The 22,611-nt window shown below is 44.8% G+C and overlaps 1 protein-coding gene across 1 annotated transcript in view; it reads right to left on the bottom strand.

Moving 5' to 3' along the window:
- Nucleotides 1-22,611, bottom strand: part of SNX5 (sorting nexin 5) — an 84,886-nt gene that overhangs the window by 34,643 nt on the left and 27,632 nt on the right. The window contains exons 2-4 of the mRNA XM_069768959.1: nucleotides 11,365-11,469; nucleotides 9,265-9,375; nucleotides 5,034-5,155 (exon numbers count right to left, since the gene is read on the bottom strand). Of these exons, the coding sequence (XP_069625060.1) occupies nucleotides 5,034-5,155; nucleotides 9,265-9,375; nucleotides 11,365-11,469 (338 nt within the window). The remainder of the gene's footprint in view (nucleotides 1-5,033; nucleotides 5,156-9,264; nucleotides 9,376-11,364; nucleotides 11,470-22,611) is intronic.

Raw genomic sequence — 22,611 nt, 5'->3', positions numbered from 1 at the left:
TTAGATGGTTGAAAATTGTCTACATGCAAATTCATGCAGAAAATATGCACCAAATCCATACCATGTGTACCCCCACCCTGAAACCACCCGCCTAACGTCATGGAGGAATTCCTTGGGTCTCCAAAAACAGTTCTGATCCATCAAGCTACGGTTTTCAAACGATCTCTAAGGCTACGTTCACACTAGCGTTGTGCGCCGCTGCGTCGGCGACGCACAACGCACCGAAAAACGCGTGCAAACGCACGCAAAAACGCTGCGTTTTTCGACGCGTGCGTCGTTTTTTGACGAAAATCAGACGCAAGAAAAATGCAACTTGTTGCGTTTTCTTGGTCCGACGCTAGCGTCAAAAAAGACGCACGTGTCGGAAAACGCAACAAGCAAAAAAACATGCGTCCCCCATGTTAAACATAGGGGCGCGCGTCGCCGCTGCGTCGCCCGACGCTAGCGCGACGCACACTAGCCGAACGCTAGTGTGAACGTAGCCTAAGACCAAGTGAAAACAACTCTCCAAATCTCAAAACTCCTCAAACACTTCGAGCTTCTGCTCAGTTTCTCCTCCAAAAACTCTGCAAAAAAAACTCTGAACACACCCCAAGGGTGAGCTCACAACATTTTTAATAGAGGAAAGATCATTTTTCAAAATGAATCCAGTTCAGGAAACATTGCTTTTTTGTTTTGGATACTTTATTTTTTTTCTTCTTAAGCATTTTTTTTAAAGGATTCCGAGATAAGCGAATATTTCAATATTCGGTTCGGATTACGATCGTCATATTTGCAATATTCGCCAAATGCCATTGGAGTCAATGGAAGTACAGATGAGCGAATATGTTCGGAAACTATCGTCAAAAATAAATTTCGGCAAAAATCTGTTACGAATATGGCAAATTCAGATTTGGTGATCATTTTCTGAACATATTCGCTCATCTCTAGTTCTCAAGAGTTTTTTTTCCCCCACTTTGCACACTGGTAACACCCCACAAGATTCAACACTTTGAAAATACAAACAACAATTTTGCTGATTTTTTTGTTCTTCCTTCAAACTAATCAATAATATAAATATAAAAGAAAGGGGGATACAAACGAGATATCCAATAGAGGGTAAGGGGAAGAGTAGAGGCGTTAGATGTTGAAGACTGGGAGAAGATATATGACCTAACAAATACGGTTTCCAAATATTCAGAAGTACCCAGAAGGTATCCCATGGGGACCAAATGAGGCGGAATCTGTCGACTATTTCATCACTAAGAGCAGTGCGATATTCAACGCTTCAGATATCTTTGCATGTTGTTTTAAAGAGAAACATTTTTTTTTTTTTCTCGTTCTGAAATTCAAATAAATTTTGACTAAGATACCGTATGTGGAGCCTCATTTTTAGGTTTTACAGTCTGTAGTATTTTTCTGACATTGGAGTAAAATGTAAAGGAAAAAAAAAAAGGAAATACAGGTCTGCTTTTTCCTTTTTATGGCAATTTTTTTTTATACATCAGACACCTTTTTTTATTGATGTTGGGCAAACTAGAAACCGCAAATTGCACTGGTGGTAGCTTCCCCCCTCGCTTTTTTTCTATTTATTTATTCATTACATTGTGCCCAGATTTCCTCTGTAACTGGGACTGGCGTATTGGCTCTGGTTCCAAGGGAAACGCAGCCTCCCGAAAGGATGTCCGAGCTGATCAGTGTCTGCTAAGAACCTTCAACTTCTACTCCCTCCTAGCACCAAAGTGATCACACAGTCACTAGGACGGGAGGAGGAAGTGCAGAGTATACGGAGATCAGGAAGGCAGAGATGATAAATAGTGATTTATTATTTTTATACATTTTTATAGCGCCATTTATTCCATGGCGCTTTACATGTGAATACGGGGCAAATATAGACAAATACATTAGACATGAGCAAAAAACAAGGCACACGGGTACATAAGGAGGGAGGACCCTGCCTGCGAGGGCCCACAGTCTGCAGGGGATGGGTGATGAAACACTAGGAGAGGGTAGAGCTGGTTGTGCGGCGATTCAGTAAGTTCAGGATCACTGCAGGCTGTACGCTTGTCGGAAGAGGTGGGTATTCAGGTTCTTTTTGAAGGTTTCTATGGTAGGCGAGAGTCTGATGTGTTGGGGTAGAGAGTACCATAGTATGGGGGACGTACGGGAGAAATCTTGTATACGATTGTGAGACGAGGAGATAAGAGGGGAGTAGAGAAGGAGATCTTGTGAGGATCGGAGGTTGCGTGTAGGTAGGTACCAGGAGACCATGTCGGAGATGTATGGAGGAGACAGGTTGTGGATGGCTTTGTATGTCATTGTGAGGGTTTTGAACTGGAGTCTCTGCGCGATAGGAAGCCAGTGAAGGGCTTGACATAGGGGAGAGGCTGGGGAATAGCAGGGAGACGGATGGATTGGAGTGGTACCAGAGTGCTAGAGGGGAGTCCAGAGAGTAGGAGGTTGCAGTAGTCGAGGCAGGAGATAAGGGCATACACTAGCGTTTTTGCAGTGTCGCGGTCAAGGAAAGCACGGATCCGGGAAATATTTTTGAGTTTGAGACGGCAGGAGGAGGCAAGGGCTTGGATATGTGGCTTGAAAGATGATGAGTGATGAGCAGTGAGAATTCCCTAGCAACCAGGCAACCCCCAACATGTACTTATGCTGGCTATCAGATGTAAATCATTCAGCTGCGGCAATGAAAACTAAATCTCCGAGCACTAAAAAATACTCGGAGGACACCCGAGCGTGCTCGGGAAATCTCGACTAACGAGTATATTCGCTCATCACTAATGATAGATCATCTTTACCCTCTCTGTAGGGAGTCCGGTCTTCAGCCGACTCCCCTATCTCTGTCCAGCTGCTCACTCCACTGACACTCTAAAATATCATTGCAGAGTAATATGCGCACGACCTTGATGGACGTTTTAAGTCATTGAGTGGTCAGCACTAGTGATGAGGGAGTATACTCGTTGCTCTGGTTTTCCCGAGGACGCTCGGGTGGTCTCCGAGTATTTGTGGCTGCTCGGAGATTTAGTTTTCGTCGCCGCAGCTGCATGATTTGCGGCTGCTAGACTGGCTGACTACATGTGGGAATTCCCTAACAAACAGGCAACCCCCACATGTATTCAGGCTCTCTAGCATTCGCAAATCATGCAGCTGCGGCGACAAAAAATAAATCTCTGAGCACTAACAAATACTGGGAGACCACCCGAGCAAGCTCGGGGAAACCCAAGTAATGAGTATGCTCTCTCATCACTAGTCAGCACCCATCCACTATGGCATAATCAATAATATTCACTTCTTCTGGAAGTATTTCTAATGTTAGAATGGAAGTTCGGGATGAAATACGGTACACTGATCAGTCTCAGGTGTCCGGGTGCTTAGCGGTTATATTTTCCCGCCACCTTGCAGTGTTGCACATGTGATCTTCAAGCTTTACAATGGCAAAAACTTTCAAAAACAAAAGTTTTGACTTTACGCAATACATATCTTGAGGGCAGCGCAACATTACCTAAAGCCAAAGAAATATGACAAATATTGCAAAAAGGCATTTACTTTGTTGCATACAGAGTATATACTGGGAAAATAAAAAAGGATTAACTTCTCAGAACATAAACTGCGCACTGCTACAAAAATAGTAACCAGCTACTAAAAACATTCTGCACTATGGATTCTGCCTGAAACGGACAAAGACGCCCTGTTTGGAGAGTTCAGTAGCATTTCACATGACCGTGATATTTACAGCATAAAGCATTGTGCGCCCAGCAGAGCCGCCCAGGAACACCAAGCACCGCCGCCAAAACCACATATCCTAAAAGGTCATAGACCTTCCAATTTCTCATAAGACCCTATACTCAAACATCAAGGTCCATCCCAGCTCTGCCCTGTAGGGTTACACTTCATTTCATAATAGATTGTGGGCACGGTGACAAATCATCACCAGTTAAGAAGTACATGAGTCACTACTTTCTCAATAACTGACATATCACATGCTAAATATATTCTTGCCAAGAAAGCTTTGGGATTGTGAAAAAATATGCCAATCTGGCTGCCAAGTGTCACATATGTAAGAGTTTTACATGAACCCGCACCACTTCATGGAGCCCTAAAAAGTACCCATCATTTAAAATGTTATATATGTGTTACCCCACTTCAATGGAGAGTTTGGGTCCCAAGACCCCCACCAATCACTCAAAAGACAGTGTAGAAGAGTGCAGATCAGCAGGCAGGGGCACTGAAATCCTGCATGAGCATACTCAGAGCCATGTATAGACCCAAAAGGCCAGGTTCATCAAGACTGGCACAGTAGGAGAGGGGGCGTGGTGGAGACACTCCTGATTTATGAATGTGGAGTGCGCCTCTGAGCACCATGCCAGAAATCTAACTCCAGACGTTGACTGGAGTCAGATTTCAGACACATGGAACGCCATAGATTGTTATGAATTAGACGAGCTGTGGCAGAAAGTTCCCACCCCACCCCAGTTGTGCCCATTTTGGCGAAGCTGGAAGAAACTGGTGTTAAAACTCCAAACGTCGCAACAATTTTGTGACTTTTCAAAGCTTTTACTCCACTTTTTGGGCATAAAAGCTTGGTGAATCAAGGCCTCTCTCTTCATATTAAGCCCTTACACCGCTTGAAGAATGGACGAGTTTCCGGAAACATCCAGGTGTGTTCTCCATGACTCATCCACTCATATGCTATGCACGGACTTTTTATTGGGCATGTTGCAGTGAATACTTGAAATCTGTCTCAGTCTGTTTGCCATAGAAAGAATGCGATATATAGTTTTTCCATTTCAAAGCCATAGTTCACAATGAAATGATCAATGTCTTTGAAAGATTGTTAGATTTTACACATTTAGAATGCGCATTCATTTATAAGCATGATCATTTGCCCTTATGATGCCGCATGGAGGACAGAATGGGCTCCTATTCCCAACAGTTTTCCACCAGAGTGGTTTTAGTGACGCAAGGGAGACCTAACAATATTAATCAGGTGGTTTTAATGCTATGGCTGATCGATGTAGGCGTGTATATTCGGTTCTGATAGTTACGCTTCCAATTCTTGCTTCATTTTGGCAAATTCATCCTTGGTCATGGAGCCTTCGCCTTCTCCAAGTTTCTGCATTTTGTCTCTGGGACCATCAAAATCAGGTTTTGCAGGAGATGGTGGTATCTACAAATACAATGAAAAAAAAAACTAAACCTCATGTAATTGTTCTGTAGATGAACAAGCAGATTGTAAAAAAGCAAAATACCTAAATGTAGGCAAAGCAGTGAAAACTTTCATTTCTACACACTAAGAGGAAGCAGGTCTAGAAAGCCTGGTACAGACAACAACCGAGAATAAAGGTTTCCTAACCCTAAAATCAACACAAAAAAGGAATGTTCCCATAATCTTTATTAATAATGATCATTATTTTTATATAGCGCTAACATATTCCGCAGCGCTTTACAGTTTGCACACAATCATTGCTGTAAATCACAATCTAAATTCCCTATCAGTATGTCTTTGGAGTGTGGGAGAAAACAGGAGAACCTCGAGGAAACAGGAGAACCTCGAGGAAACAGGAGAACCTCGAGGAAACAGGAGAACCTCGAGGAAACAGGAGAACCTCGAGGAAACAGGAGAACCTCGAGGAAACAGGAGAACCTCGAGGAAACAGGAGAACCTCGAGGAAACAGGAGAACCTCGAGGAAACAGGAGAACCTCGAGGAAACAGGAGAACCTCGAGGAAACAGGAGAACCTCGAGGAAACAGGAGAACCTCGAGGAAACAGGAGAACCTCGAGGAAACAGGAGAACCTCGAGGAAACAGGAGAACCTCGAGGAAACAGGAGAACCTCGAGGAAACAGGAGAACCTCGAGGAAACAGGAGAACCTCGAGGAAACAGGAGAACCTCGAGGAAACAGGAGAACCTCGAGGAAACAGGAGAACCTCGAGGAAACAGGAGAACCTCGAGGAAACAGGAGAACCTCGAGGAAACAGGAGAACCTCGAGGAAACAGGAGAACCTCGAGGAAACAGGAGAACCTCGAGGAAACAGGAGAACCTCGAGGAAACAGGAGAACCTCGAGGAAACCCACGCAAACACGGGTAGAACATATAAACTCCTTGCAGATGTTGTCCTTGGTGGGATTTGAACCCAGGACTCCAGGGCTGCAAGGCTGCAGTGCTAACCACTGAGCCACATATGACCTATATCCACAGAATAAGTGATACAAGAATAGGGATCTCATGGCCAGCACTTGAATGGAATAGAGGAGGACAATGAGCACCACCGCTCTACGCAAGGTCTATACAACGGATGGAGCCAGCCAAGCAGGGCGATCACAGAGTAACTGAATGGGTCAGCAGTTGCCATGCTGGTCCACCATGGGGGGCAGCAATCAAACACATATTAATTATCCTGTGATTAGATGATAAAGGTGTTTTCCTATAATCTAAATTTAATAATCCAACATATTAAAGGGGATGTCCAGGCATCTAATATTAATGATGTGTCCTTAGTATAAATCATTATTAGAACGATCAAGATCTAAAACCCGCCACCCCCATCGATCAGCTGTAAGTAGCTCAATGGAGCGGGACAGCACAGCCCTATTCAATGTGTAGCAGCAGCTCCCACTGATCCCACTTTTCAGGGGCTGATCTTGACAGAACTGCACAAACTATTGACTTGTGTTCCCCATTTTAAATTTGCCAAAAAATATATTTTAAGAGTAGCTAATAGAAGACAAATATTCACCTTTGCAACAATGCCTGTTATAACTCCAACTCCTTGTTGTTAAAGTGGACGAATCTGGTGCGGGACGTGGAAGTGGAGACCAATGCTCATCAAATTCATGACGAGTGACGGCATTTGCAGTGCCACAACTCTTACTCCGGCAGGGAGGCACGCCACTCGTCAGACACTCCTGATTCATCAAGAGGTGGGTGCCTCTTAATGAATCGGGGGACTTGCACTCCACACAGTCCCCTCATCTAGACCACCATGAAGATTGCCAGTCTTGATGACTAGAGATTTATAGATTGCTGTGACTATATATTGTAGGAAAGCCAAGTAGGCTGAAATAAATCCTGGCAGTACAGGTTCTGATTAGAAGCATCTTGATAGCCATGAATGGAACCAGGCCATGTATTCACCGGTCAGTCAGCTGGGGAAGATGAGCAGAGAGGATCTGTGTTGGAGCTGGAGAGAGCCAAGCCAGAATTTCTCTGAGAGGAGACTGCACAGGCCATGTGTACCAAACTGGAAGTATCACTGCTTGCTATGGATAATAGCCGTTTTCTTTGACAGCCGTGTTCGAGTCACCAGTGAATGTGAGCCCACCAAGCCTAAAGCAGGGTGTGAATTGCTGTGTTAACCCTGTTATTGGTGTACCTTCATTGGAAAATGACTAATTTTTATTATTACGTGTGTGCCAGAAAAAGGCTGCTTTCATTTAAAGAGCTGCACAAGTTTAAAGAGTTCAATAAACCTCACACTGCTTTGGCAAAGGAATACAGTGCCTGTGTGAACTTTAGTGCCTACCTGAGAGCATTGAAAAAGAAAAAAATCTCCAGCATGGATCTTCTAAAAAGTCAATTTATCAATTTATTGGAAACACTTTAAAATGCAAACATTTGCAAAAAAAAGAGATGGGGGTCTCAGGTGGTCAACGCCGACGCGTTTCGACCATCAGGTCTTAGTCATGGTATGACTAAGACCTGATGGTCGAAACGCGTCGGCGTTGACCACCTGGGACCCCCATCTCTTTTTTGCAAATGTTTGCATTTTAACCCCTTACCGGCATCGGACGTACTATACCGTCCGATGCCGGCTCCCCTGCTTTGATGCAGGGCTCCGCGGTGAGCCCGCACCAAAGCCGGGACATGTCAGCTGTTTTGAACAGCTGACATGTGCCCGTAATAGGCGCAGGCAGAATCGCGATCTGCCCGCACCTATTAACTAGTTAAAGGCCGCTGTCAAACGCAGACAGCGGCATTTAACTACCGCTTCCGGCCGGGCGGCCGGAAATGACGTCATCGCCGACCCCCGTCACATGATCGGGGGTCGGCGATGCTTGTGAATGGTAACCATAGAGGTCCTTGAGACCTCTATGGTTACTGATTGCCCGTCGCTGTGAGCGCCACCCTGTGGTCGGCGCTCACAGCACACGTGCAATTCTGCTACATAGCAGCGATCAGCAGATCGCTGCTATGTAGCAGAGCCGATCGGGTTGTGCCTGCTTCTAGCCTCTCATGGAGGCTATTGAAGCATGGCAAAAGTTTAAAAAAAAAGTTTAAAAAATGTGAAAAAAATAAAAAAAACATAAAAGTTTAAATCACCCCCCTTTCGCCCCAATCAAAATAAATCAATAAAAAAAATATCAAATCTACGCATATTTGGTATCGCCCGATCTATCAATGAAAAAAAAAGTATTAACCTGATCGCTAAACAGCGTAGCGGGAAAAAAACTCGAAACGCCAGAATTACGTTTTTTTGGTCGCCGCGACATTGCATTAAAATGCAATAACGGGCGATCAAAAGAACGTATCTGCACCGAAATGCTATCATTAAAAACGTCATCTCGGCACGCAAAAAATAAGCCCTCAACCGACCCCAGATGATGAAAAATGGAGACGCTACGAGTATCGGAAAATGGCGCAATTTTTTTTTTTTTTTTTTTTATAGCAAAGTTTGGAATTTTTTTTCACCACTTAGATAAAAAATAACCTAGTCATGTTTGGTGTCTATGAACTCGTAATGACCTGGAGAATCATAATGGCAGGTCAGTTTTAGCATTTAGTGAACCTAGCAAAAAAGCCAAACAAAAAACCAATGTGGGATTGCACTTTTTTTGCAATTTCACCGCACTTGGAATTTTTTTCCCGTTTTCTAGTACACGACATGCTAAAACCAATGATGTCGTTCAAAAGTACAACTCGTCCTGCAAAAAATAAGCCCCCGGTCATGAAGGGGTTAAAGTGTTTCCAATAAATTGATTTTTTAGAAGATCCATGCTGGAGATTATTTTTTCTTTTTCATTGCTGGCTCTGGACTACGCCCTTGACCAAGGCGGCTCCGTGCGTGGACATCATTGCACTGTTGAGGGATTGGTGAGCTGACTTATTTTCTTCCCATTTTTTCCTTTTTCCCTATTTTTGTACCTGAGAGCATGGATTCCTACAATTATTATATATTTGTATATACACAATTTATATAATATTTATTATATAATTTATATAATATACTTTTTACGTGTGGTAGGGTATATACCCTGTTGGCATTAAGGCACTCACAATAATTCCGGCATACTCCTCAGTCTCAATAAGGGCGTCATGTAACCAGAGAAAGTCTTCATGTTGACGGGTGACAGAAAACTCGGGGCTCTGAAAGGTGTTCAATGTGGTCTGAAAGAAAAAAAACAACAAAATTTAAAGTTCAGTGCTACAGATCAAAACGTTTATCTTGGTGTGTTTGGCTCAAATACGGAAAGGTTTTGGCATCAGACACATTTTCTTTTTACCGGACAGTTTTAAACATGCAATTAAATGTTAGAATCTAAAAATAATCTAACTAAGGCTATAAAAAAAACAAACAAAAACCAAAAAAATAAAAACACTTGGTCTATGTCTTACATCTTTCGCTTTTCTCCTTTGTTTCTGCCTATTGCAGCTAAAACCTGCCACAAGTTTGCACATGAATTCGCTTCATTGTAAAGTAATGGGGCTAATCCGCAGCTTTCCCACAAAATCTGCACAAATAATATGAACTGTGGATTTTGAAATCTGTAAATCGTTCATCATTCGGCACAGATTTTTTTTAACCCCTTCACCATCATATGGCCAAGTGAGGGCTTGTTTTGTGGGACGAGTTGTACTTTTGAATGACACCGTTGGTTTTACCATACTGTGTACTGGAAAACGGGGAAAAAAAATTCAAAGTGCTATTCTACAACGGATTTTTGGGTGTTTTTTTTTTTTTTAGACCATATTCACTAAATGCTAAAACTGATCAGCCATTATGATTCTCCAGGTCATTACGAGCGCTTAGGTACCAAGCATGTATAGGTTCTTTTTTAATTAAATGGTGAAGAAAAAAAATCCAAAGTTTGCATTAAAAAAAAATTAGATATATATTGCAGTTTTCCCGAGACCAGTAGAGTCCATTTTTCGTGATCTGGGGGCTGGGTGACAGCATATTTTTAAATGCCGAGCGGATGTTTTTATTGATACCATTTTAATGCAATGTTGCAGTGACCAAAAAACCAGTAATTCTCGCGTTTTTAGTTTTTTTTTTCTCATTACGCAGTTTACCAATCGGATAGTTTTTTATATACCGATAGATCAGGCGATACTGAATGCAGCGATACCAACTATGTGTATTTTTCTTTTTATGGTTTTCTTTTGAATGAGTCGTATCGGGGGATGATTTACACTTTTATATTTATTTTAAAAAACTTTTTTTTTTTTTACTGACTTTAATAGTCGCCAATAGTAGCCCTGCTATGTATAACTAAAATGCTTACCTGCTATGAGTGCAGCGCTCATAGCAGTTCAGTGATGACAACCAAAGGGGTCTCCTGCAGACCCCGGGGGTTGTTATAGCAACTCATCGGCGACCCGCAGTCATGTGACACAAGCGCCGATGACATGCTTCTGGCGTGATCATGTTAAACGCCGTCGCCATAGATTGATAGCGGCATTTAACATGTGAACAGCCACGGGTGGATCACGATTCCACCCGTGGCTGTTAGGGGCAGATGTCAGCTGATGAAATCAGTTGACATATGATGGAAAAATTGCGGGCCCATTGCCGGAGCCTGTAACAAACATTGGTAGGCGACCTTGGACGTACCTATACTTCCAAAATGAGGTAGTGCAGATGAGCGATTCTTTTTCACTGCCTGAATCTTCATGTGAAAATAAAAATAATAAAATTTGCAGTATGCTCAATTTTCCTATGAAAACTCGGATGAGACTCACCCATTCAAGCTTATGGGTTTGAGACAAAATCACATGCCACACCATAGCATCAGATTTTTACAGCTACATTACAATGCTATACTAAAAGGAAACTGTAAATGTTCTTGTAAATTATTAATAGCTGCAGAGTAAAAAAAACAAAAAAAACAAATTGCATACGATGGATTGCACATGGATGACAAGTGAGAAAAAAAAATTGGCCCACTATTCTGGATGAAGCTCAGTATCACTGTCGTAATAACCTACCCCTTATAGGTATGCAAAAATAAGATGGAACTCTTGTTAACACTGGCCAATTCTAGGGCGCATTGGCAGCCATTGTGGTCACCATCTGGAGCCCTGTAACTCAAAATGCCGAAGAAAAAAAAATAATTATAACCAAAATACTGCGCTGCCCGTTCACAAGTATCTCACCTTTGTATGGACAGTAAACTTGACTTTGTCCCGCTCGCTAAGTGCATCCGGAATATCAATCAGCAAAGATGGGTCGGTGTTGAGATCCACAGATACGGACCTGACCTGAAGGATGAAGAAGAGCACATGTTAATTGTAGTGACACGCAAGAAAATTTTTTTTTATTATCACCTGGTAATGCACATAGAAACATCACAGAAAAACAACTTGAAGGTGAAAGTCAACCATCTGATGTGAATGGGAGATATCCACACACACCGACAGGGTCCCCATTTACCAGGTACATGATAGAAGGGGTGCAGAGTGTGAAAGTGTGAGCCCAGCGATTGGCAGCAGCGGTGTGGAGCACTGTAATCGTGAGGTCACTGATGCAGCCAGTAAACTACGACCGGGAGCACGTTCCCTGCTAATCCAGGTAAGAAGTGAATGGAGATTTGTCAGTTCATATCAACATCCATTTCTATAAAGGTTACAGAAACCACATAACAGGCTTCCATGTTTATTTCCAGTACAACCAGTATAACAATAGAAACGAATAGGTAACACCACACATGGGCGCCAACTCTGCATTCATTTCCTGTCTTAACAGGTATGACGAGACCAGTTCTGAGGTGGAACCCCCAATTATCATACATTAATGGTATATCCCTTTAAAGAGGCCCCCAAATAGTAGCATAAAGAATATACCATGTCATTCTATATAGAAAGATAGAAAGGAGATGGTACATATGGATTTCAAAAAATACTTTTCCTACACTGGCCATTTTTATTTTTCCCACTGAGCAACATAGCACTGAAACCAACTTAGGTTCCTATTGAGGTCCCCTTTAAATTTTTACAAATACTAGGAAATGTCCATGCACCCCATCTCACTAGTACATTGGTGTGCACAGTTCCTTCCGGTGACCCCATTTCCATGCACTAAATGTGTGAGAATAGAACTAGATAAAACATGTCACCAGAACTATATGGTGCCCTGGACGCCACACTATCTTACACATACCGGTGTATGCGTCTTTCCGTACGAAGCCGGGATGGGCGGCGCCTGCGCCGTGTGGTGCCAGAGTGAGCACGTGTACATACCGCATTACAGCCCCATTTGTTTTTAAAAAAAAAAACACTGTGTGCGAATTCTCAGACTGTCTTCAACAAAATGGCACCATTTTATTGAAGAATTGTACTACAACTTCAACATAGTGTTCACGCGCCAGCCATCGCCATTATCCCCATGGCCGGCGCGTGTGCACTACCATGACGACATTGCAGTACATTACTTCAATAAAATCAGCACATGTGCATACCGCGATCTCAGGCCCCATTTTATTGAATACACTATATATGGAAATTCACATGAGTGGTTTCACAAAAATGACATCTATAGCGGAAGATGTGTCCTTCTGTCCGAAGTGAATTAGTGTGCGATTTTTCAGACACAGTGTCTTCAACAAAATGGTGCCGGATATTGTGGGATGCGCATGGATTGACTGGGGCACCACACCGGAGTCAATCCATGCGCCGGCGTGTGCTCACTGCTATGTTGACGTTACAGTACATTAGTTCAATAAAATGGCGCCGAGTCCGCGTGAGTGCATACTGTGATCTCCAGCGCCGTTTTATTGAAGACCATCTAAAATTTACCAATAAAAACACTCACCAGCCGGGCGGAGAACGGGTTCAATAGCTAGTTTAGTATAACCTCAGCCGAGCCTTATAAAGACTGGTAGAAAGTGATAGCCATCAGGGGGAAATGCACGGATAAAATACTTCCTGTTATAAAACACTGGATACAGTGAAAGTTTAGGGAACGGATGTCGTAGAATCTGAAAAATCTGTTTCCTTTTCCACCGAAGACTAAAACTAAACAGGAATCTGCTGAATCAAGGAAAAAAAATAGATAACTGAGAAGAATCAACATCCTAGAAGATAAATGTCAGGAAACCGCTGGATGGGGCACAGTCGGCTCCAACATATAACCCAGCTCCTCACTGTGCAGAAAGTGTACAGAACTGTAACCCTTCAGAACTGGTTAACTCAATACTATAGGACCACTCCAATCATGTGCATTTCACCATTAAAATGTGTGATGGATCACGATGATTAGCTAGTCTGTTCATCACACCATTTACTGCATTCACTTACTGGTTTGCCTAGTAGTAAATCTCTGAGGTAGCACGCTGCTCTTGGCCCGTGCTGTGCGGACCCCGCTACCCTCGTCCCATTTAAGCTAATGCATTGGACACCAGGTGGCCATGGCTTTATTTAACTCTTACTATACACTGTGTGTGCCATATATAACCCCAAATAAGTTCCTTTGGATAGTCAAACCATTGGACAAAAGCATCTCAAAATATAAGGGAAGTTTCCAGCACATATCGTGCAGGCAGCAGAATCCACTGAAAAGAAAGTATTCAAAAGTTACTGAGCATAATAGAACAGATCGAAAACATATTTGACTAGAATGTAAACTAAAAGCAGTTTTAAAATTCTGTGGGGATAAGGGCAGTAAGACTAGGGCTGTGGAGTGGGTAAGCCAAACCTCCAAAGCCTCAATTTCCCCAACTCGGACTCCACAGGAAAGGTCACTACTGAGCATGTACATAAAGTGCAGCACAGATTCATCTCAGCTAAAAGCGGAGATCCTTAGATTAGGAACAGAACAGACATTTATAGGACATTTCTTAACTTTCCCAAATTATTATGGAAACATTGACATCACATCCTGCACTGAACTACTGTACCCAATGTATTATATAAGTCGGTCCATTTTATACCAACTCCACAGTCCTTGCAGCAAGACCATGTTTTAAAAGTTTTGTGAGAAGGGATCAGTAAACTTTAAGGGTATCTGCACACAGTCAGTAAACGCTGCGGGTTGGACGCAGCGTCCAGATGTTACAGCATAGTGGATGGGATTTCAAGAAATCCCATCTTCACTATGCGCACACAGATGCCCACGGCTTCCCTGCAGAGGCGGACACGTGGCGTGTCTCTCCAGACCGCAGCATGTCAATTTATCTTGGAGAGATGAGAGCCTCCACAAGATAAATGTCACTCGTACAATGTATTGGACATGGTGATTCCGCACGGTTCAATGAACACATGCGGATCCACCTGCATTCAAAAGCCAACAGCACCAAGGTTTTGCTCCATCTGGATTAGTTATGTTCCTTCTTTTCATTTTAAACTTCCAAATGATTAGTTTGGCTATGTTCACACGTTGCGTTTTTGATGCGTTTTTACCCTAAGGGAAAACCTGCTCTCTTTACTGTAAAAAACGTCTCAAAAAGCAGGATTTGCTTCGTTTTTGTTGTGTTTTGTGCTGCTCTTTTTGCAATATTTTTGTTTGGGTGCATTTGTCTCTTGTACATGCTGATCAAATTTAGTAAAACAAAAAACATGAATTTGTGTGGACACACCATAAAATCCTTTTCTCTGAGCCACTCATTGGGGGACACAGACCATGGGTGTATGCTGCTTGCCACTAGGAGGCTGACACAAGTTAACACGAAAAAAAAAAAGAAGTTATCTCCCACCCTCGTGCTAGCTCCCAAAGAACCAGTTCGGTGCAAAAGCAGTAGGAACAAACAGTTACGGTACCGTCAAACTCAGTGTGACGGTACCTTAGCAACATAGAGTACAACATGTCAACTTAAAAGAACAGTCAAAGCCATATAAGCCATTAGGCTAACAGGGTGGGTGCTGGGTCCCCAAAGGAGTGGCTCGGAGAAAAGGATTTTACGGTGAGCACACAAAAATCCCTGTTCCTCCTTCGTCTCATTGGGGGACACAGACCATGGGACATCCCAAAGCAGTCAATGGGTGGGAAAACAAACGCAAAGGATTAGGCTTCATGCAACAACTGCCTAGATGTGCACCACCGCTGTCTGCAGAATTCTTCTGCCCAGACTCGCATCCGCTGAAGCCTGAGAGTGAATATTATAGTGCTTTGTGAAGGTCTGTAAACTGGACCAAGTCGCAGCTTTACAGACCTGCTCCGCTGTCGCCTGATGCAGAATGGCCCAAGAAGCCCCCACCGCCTGAGTGGAGTGTGCTCTGATCCCCACTGGGATGGGCTGACTTCTGACTCGATATGACTCCTGGATGGTGGAACAAATCCACCTAGCTATCGTGGCCTCAGAAACGGCAAGACCCATCCTGTGACCTTCCGGGAGAACGAACAGAGCATGTGTTTGTCTGAAGGACGCAGCCCTTGAGATGTACCTTCGGAGAGCTCTGACCATGTCCAGAGTGTGGAGTGCTCTTTCAACCCTGTGAATAGGGGCCGGACAAAAGGAAGGAAGAACAATGTCCTCATTAAGATGGAAGGACAAAACGACCTTTGGCAAAAAGGACGGCGACGGCCTGAGTACAACCTTGTCCTGATGGAAATTAAGGAAAAGCTCCAGGCAGGATCAGGTGGCTAATTCCGAAACACTTCTGATCGATGTGATCACCACAAATAAGGCAAACTTCCAGGACAGAAAAAACAACAAAATGTCCTGAAGAGGTTCAAAGGGAGGTTCCTGAAGGGCACTTAGCACCAAGTGGAGGTCCCAAGGCTCTAAAGGTATGTGATAGGGAGAAGAGACGTGTGACACCCCCTGAAAAAAGGTCTTAACCTGAAGTTTTGATGCAATGCGTCTCTGAAATAAGACCGATAGAGCGGAGATTTCACCCTTAAGAAAGCAGAGTGCCAGACCGGAGTCCATACCAGCCTGTAGGAACTCTAAAATGGTGGGAACTGAAGCAAAGAGGGAAAAGACCACGATCCTTGCACCAAGCAAAAAAAATGTCTTCCAGGTATGGTGATATATACGGACCAATGTGGGTTTACGGGCACTAACCATAGTGGAAATGACCTGTTGAGAAAACTCAGCTTGGGTCAAGACCCAGGATTTCACGGCTACGCCATTAATCACAGGGTCCCTGAGCTCTAGTGGTAGATCGGCAGCCTCCAGGGTATGTTGGTGACGAGGCATACCAACTGTGTGAACCACGTGCGTGTGGCCAATCGGGAGCGACCGGAATCACTGGGACTCCTTCCGCCTTGATCTTCTTGATTACTCTGGGGAGCAACGGTAGAGGGGGAAAAATGTACGGAAGGCAGAATTGGTGCCACGAAAGAACCAGAGCGTCGACACCGATAGCTCTCGGATGTCGAGACATTGCTATAAACTGGGTAAACTTGGCATTCAGCCTGGACGCCATGAGATCCACATCTGGGATCCCCCAGCAAAGACAGATCTGGTTGAAGACTTCCAGATGAAGCTCCCACTCCCTCGAGGCGAGACCCTGAAGGCTGAGGAAGTCTGCCATCCAGTTTTCCACCCCTGGAATATGCACGGCTGAGATCACCGAGTGGTTGTTCTCTGCCCATCGAAGGATGCGAGTTACCTCGGACATGGCGCCCTGCTCCGGGTACCCCCTTGATGATTAATTTATGCCACAGCCTTGGAGTTGTCTGATTGAATACGGATGGGGTGACCCGCTAAAAGATGATGGAACTGTTGCACGGCCAGCCGAATAGCACGAATCTCCAGAACATTGATCGGTAGCTTTGATTCCTGAACTGACCAGCGGCCCTGAGCAGTGTGGTGGCGGAAGACTGCTCCCCAGCCCGAAAGACTGGCGTCGGTAGTCACCACCAGCCATTGAACGGATAGGAAAGACTTCCCCTGATTGAGGGAAGAGTTCAACGTCCACCACCTGAGAGCCTATCTGACCTGCAGGGACAAGTGGCACCTGCAGTTGAGAGAGAACGGGTTTCTGTCCCAAATTCCCAGAAGGGCATGTTGTAGGGGACAAAGGTGCAGTTGGGCAAAAGGGACTGCTTTCATTGCGGCCACCATCTTTCCTAGTACCCTCATTGCAATCCGGATGGAGTAAAGGTACCGTCACACTAAGCGACGCTGCAGCGATACCGACAACGATCCGGATCGCTGCAGCGCCGCTATTTGGTTGCTGGAGAGCTGTCACACAGACAGCTCTCCAGCGACCAACGATCCCGAGGTCCCTGGTAACCAGGGTAAACATCGGGTTACTAAGCGCAGGGCCGCGCTTAGTAACCCGATGTTTACCCTGGTTACCATCCTAAAAGTAAAAAAACAAACGCTACATACTTACCTACCGCTGTCTGTCCTCGGCGCTCTGCTTCTCTGCTCTGGCTGTGAGCGCCGGGCAGCCGGAAAGCAGAGCGGTTACGTCACCGCTCTGCTTTCCGGCCGCTGTGCTCACAGCCAGAGCAGAGAAGCACAGTGCCGAGGACAGACAGCGGTAGGTAAGTATGTAGCGTTTGTTTTTTTACTTTAACGATGTAGCAAAGGATGTATAGAGAGCCGAACCTGAGGCGCCAAAGACAGAGCGAGACAAACTTTCTATCTGATGGTCCGTGGGATTTTTGATGGATAAGCCATCCGGCACGGACAGGAGAGTTTTGGATGCTAGGTGGGATACTGAGGGATCTACCACCGGAGATTCAGCCCAATCTTTTTTTCAGAATGGCTGAAAAAGGATAATTTGCTTCAAGAGGCCGTTGTCCGGTGAAGTGTTTATCTGGGCGTTCTATGTGCCTATTAACTATGGCTCTAAATTCAGGATGAATAGCAAATGCCTTATGAGAGCATTTAGTTCTCTTAAAGGGCACGGTTTGATCCAGAGCCTGGTTGACAACCTCAATCTGCAAATCCACTGTTTTCTTAAAATCTGGTGAATCCGGATCTAAGGATTTGAGGGAGAGAGAGAGAGAAACAGAGCTCTGAGATGACAAGGCACATGTCTGCTCAGGAGACGTGCTACGGACCCGTTTTCTAGGTGCCTGTAGGCTTCTAGAGTGCTTTCGGCCCCTGCTAATCAACTGCTCCCGGCTTGGGGAGGATCCGTCTACATCAGTCCTGCAAATGCTCCGGTCCCCCGAAGTATCACGGAGGGATTCAATAGCTTTGGCCAGCGAAGCCATGGATTGAGACAGTGACGAAGCGAACTCAGGGGGACTAGGTACACTGGGCTCAGTGGCGGCAGAGGGCTCCTGAGCGCAGTTGGGGTCACAGGCATTGCAGAGCGGCGATCTCTGAGCCTTAGGAAACGCAGACTGGCAGGAGGAGCATGAAGTAAAAAATATAGCCACAGTCTTGTTAGACTTTTTAGATGCCTTAGGCGGAGATATAATGTACCCTTCAATGTGGACCTATCATAATAGGGGCTGCTGAGAAGGGATGCTGCTGAGAAAAGGGGATACAGCAGGGAGGATGTATAATGCAGCGCTCCCTTACCAAGGTCTGTGTGACTGCGCTGAGAACACTTGCTGCCAGGACTTTTTCGTCCTTCCTGATGGCAGTTAGTGTGTCCTGAGGCAGTATGGGGGGAGACTAGGAGACTAGTGCTGAGCGAGAAGCACCAGGACCGGTGGGCGGAGCCTCCACATCGCTTCATCGCATGGGCGGAGGCAGGAGTTGCAGCCCAGTACAGGACCAAAGCCGGGGCCTAAATTTGCGGCGCCGATGCAGGAATTGGCCAAATATGCAACCCCGCAGTCAAAATGGGTCTCCCTTAACCAGCGCCGCCCCGGACCGCCTGAAAGGAGCCCTACAGCCCCAGCACCGGAGAAGCTGCCGGGTGCCAGGTAAGGCAGCTTGCTGCAGGTCCTCCTGTGCTGCTGCTGATCTGGACGGTGCAGGGATAAGGGGAAAAATCATCAATCCACCATCCCTGTTAGAAGGGAGTGACCGTCCGCCTCCTTGTACCATCTGCCTCCTTGTACCATCCGCTTTAACAGTGGTGGTGCAGTGGGGGCTGCTCAGATGCCAAAAAAGGGGCCACTGTACATCCAAGGGGTTAAATCCCCTAGGAAGGGACAGGGCTAAATGTCCGGTATTAGGCCTGGCTGCAGAAGAGGATATGTGGAGGCAACACTCCATGTGCTCATCCGTTAGGGGTGTGGGGAGATCGGTGCCCTAGAAGGGACCCGTCGCACCCAAAAATTCTGCCCAGGCTTGGCATCCCACGTCGCAGGAGAGGATACGGAGAGGCACCTGTTGATGTTTCGGGGAGAAAGGAAAGGATCCGTCGCCCCTTCATTCCACTTGTAAATGTAAAAATTGGTAAAAATGTAAAATAAAAAAAGATCTTGTGGTCTGAAGACCAGACCCGTGTGCCTCCTAAGGACACTAAAGCAAGAACTGGTTATCTTGGAACCAGCACGAGGGTGTATACTGCAGAGGAGGAGCTAACCTTTTTTGTGTTAACTTAGGCTATGTTCACACATTGCGGTTTTTGCCGCGAAACCGCGGCGATTTTGCAGCTGCGGGTCCGCAGCAGTTTCCATAGCGTTTACAGTAACATGTAAACCCTATGGAAACCACAAACCGCTGTGCACATGCTGCGGGAAAAACCGCGCGGGAACGCAGCGGTTTACAACCCACAGCATGTCACTTCTTTGTGCAGAATCGCAGCGATTCTGCACCCATAGAAATGCATTGATCTGCTTACTTCCCGCATGGGGCTGTGCCCACGTTGCGGGAAGTAAGCGGATAATGTGCAGGTGGTACCCGGGGGGGAGGAAAGGAGACTCTCCTCCAGGCCCCGGGAACCATATTTGAGTAAAAGAAAAAAAAAAAAAGAATTAAAATAAAAAATAATGCAATACTCACCTCTGAAGTCTCAGCGCTGCACACGACCGTCCAGTCTCAGGTTTGCTATGCGACCAGGACCTGCGGTGACGTCGCGGTCACATGACCGTGACGTCACGAAGGTCCTGGTCGCACAGCATCTTTGGAACCGGACCGCCACCTGCAGCGCCGAGGAGATCGGGACGTCAGAGGGTGAGTATACCATGATTTTATTATTTTTAACACTACTATTGATGCTGTATGTTGCTGCATATGCAGCATCAATAGTAGGGGTAAAATCCTGCAGCGGAACCCCCAGGACAAACCGCGATAAACCTGCAGGGATAACCGCAGCGGGTTTGCCCTGCAGATTTATCAAATCCGCTGCGGGAAAACAGGGACAGGACGCAACGTGTGAACATAGCCTTAGTGTCAGCATCCTAGTGGCAGCAGCATACACCCATGGTCTGTGTCCCCCAATGAGGTGAAGGAGAAAATCTGATTCTACATAATCAGGTTGTCACAAAAAACGCAGCAAGAACTGGGGTTTTTGCAGTGTTTTTTTGCACCACTCATTGGTTTCAATGGGTGAAAAACACTGAAAAAACACAAAGTCTCACACTCCATTCTGCAAAACCTTAGGTTAAATACTGAGAAAAAAAAAAAAATAAAATACCAAGCTGTGCGCATGAGATTTCAGAAATTTCATAGACTTTTGACTTAAAAAAAAAAAAAAAGGCAAAAAAACCTGCATCAAAAACGCAACGTGTGAACATAGTCTTATTTTTCCAAGTTACAATGATCACCCCATGGAGCAATGAACTGTTTTGTGAAAAATCCACACAAAAAAAAACACAAACAAACATGATACTGTATGGTTCAAAATGTTAGGGATAATCATTAAATTAACCCCTTACATACATGTACAGAACACGTCAGGTGCAGTTTTATGTAGTGAGCTCAGGAGCCGAGCATGTTCCATACTGGCAGATGTAAACTATGTTAAACAGCCGACATCCGCCTGTAACAGCAACGCCCACAGTTAGCTTCGATCGCTTTTGGTATAACCCCTTACATGCTGCTGTCAAATCGCTAACAGTGGCATTTAAGCGGTTCGTTAAGGACAAGATCATGTAGGCCTGCTGCTATTAACCAGTATGGATTCTGACAGGTCACCGATCCTTAAAAAAAAAATTACATTTATCATGGCGTTTGTAGCATGATGATATCTAGAATATCCTTGTATTCATTTTATTTAGTGATATAAATTTGTTGAGAAAAAAAAAATTCTTCCTCAGAATGGCACCGTCAGCTCCTGTACAGTAGCATAATTCAGAACGCGCTAGATGCTACTGTGCAAGCACCACCGCCATTTTGCTAGAGGGGGGAAAAAAGGTCTCAACCAACACTGGGCCTGCGCAGTAGCATTTATCGGATCGCTGATAGATGCTAGTGCGCAGACGCGACCGGCACCATCTTGGTGGAGACATTTTTTTTTCCTCTAGCAAAATGGCAGTGGTGCCTGCACAGTAGCATCTATCACGTTCTGAATTATGCTACTGTGCAGGAGCGGATGATGCCATTCTGAGGAAGAATTTTTTTTTTCTCAACAAATTTATATCACTAAATAAAATGAATACGAGGATATTATAGATATGATCATGCTACAACCTCCATGATAAATGTAATTTTGTTTTCAAAACATTAAGATATACAGTATGTAAAAATAGGAAGTATTGAGGGATCATTGACCTATCAGAAGCAAAACTGGTGAATAGCTAATCAGAGCACCACATGAAGACCCCCCCACAGGCCGCCCCGAAGCACGAGAATCTCATTACCTGAAAATAAAGACTAAACAACCACAAGATGGATTTCATCAACCAAAATATCACATTAGTCGGAATAACAGCGCCAACCTGACACGGTCTGTAGGTTACTGTGCACAATCCTGCTGACAGGTTCCCTTTATTAGCCCCCTGGAACCGAGGTACATGGGTTACTAGTCGTACAGGCGGGTCGTGGGCGGCTCCTCCTCACCCGTTGACAGTAACTGGCAAGCGTCTGCTCATACATGCATGTGGGCACAGACTTGTCAGTCACTGGCAGTGGGCAGGGAGAAGCCACCTTCTACCTGCCTGTACGACTAGTTACCAGCACCCCTCCGTCCCAAGGGGTTATTAAAAGTATATTTTTCTCTGAAACACCGCAGCATTTCAGACACAAAGCTACATGGCTGTGAACGTACAACCAGTGACTGATACATGCTACCCACGGTCTGGGTCGGCATGCGTCATCGGGCAGGTTCCCATTAAAGCAAAAAAAGACAGAACTTATGTATTTTAGTGCATCATCACAAAAACAAGAGAAAAAAAAAAAAAAAAAACGCAACTGGGCATAGTATACCTCAAAATGGTAGTCATGAAATTAAAACGTCAGCTTGTCATGCAAAGTACCAGCTCTCAAACAGACACGCTGACTGAAAAAAACAAATTGCAGGTCTAAAAAAAAAAAAATGGCAAAACAAAACAAATTTTTTTTTACCCTTTTACAAATTTCTGAATTTTCTTTAACCACTAAAATACAGAAGAAAAAACCCTACTGACCTGAGGGAGTCATGTTTCCAGGTTATTATACTGCACAT

Source organism: Ranitomeya imitator, chromosome 5 (assembly GCF_032444005.1).
Source record: "Ranitomeya imitator isolate aRanImi1 chromosome 5, aRanImi1.pri, whole genome shotgun sequence".
In the NCBI taxonomy this organism is placed as follows: domain Eukaryota; kingdom Metazoa; phylum Chordata; class Amphibia; order Anura; family Dendrobatidae; genus Ranitomeya; species Ranitomeya imitator.
Note: the sequence above shows the minus strand (reverse complement) of the source record. Positions and strands in the feature narration are given on the sequence as shown.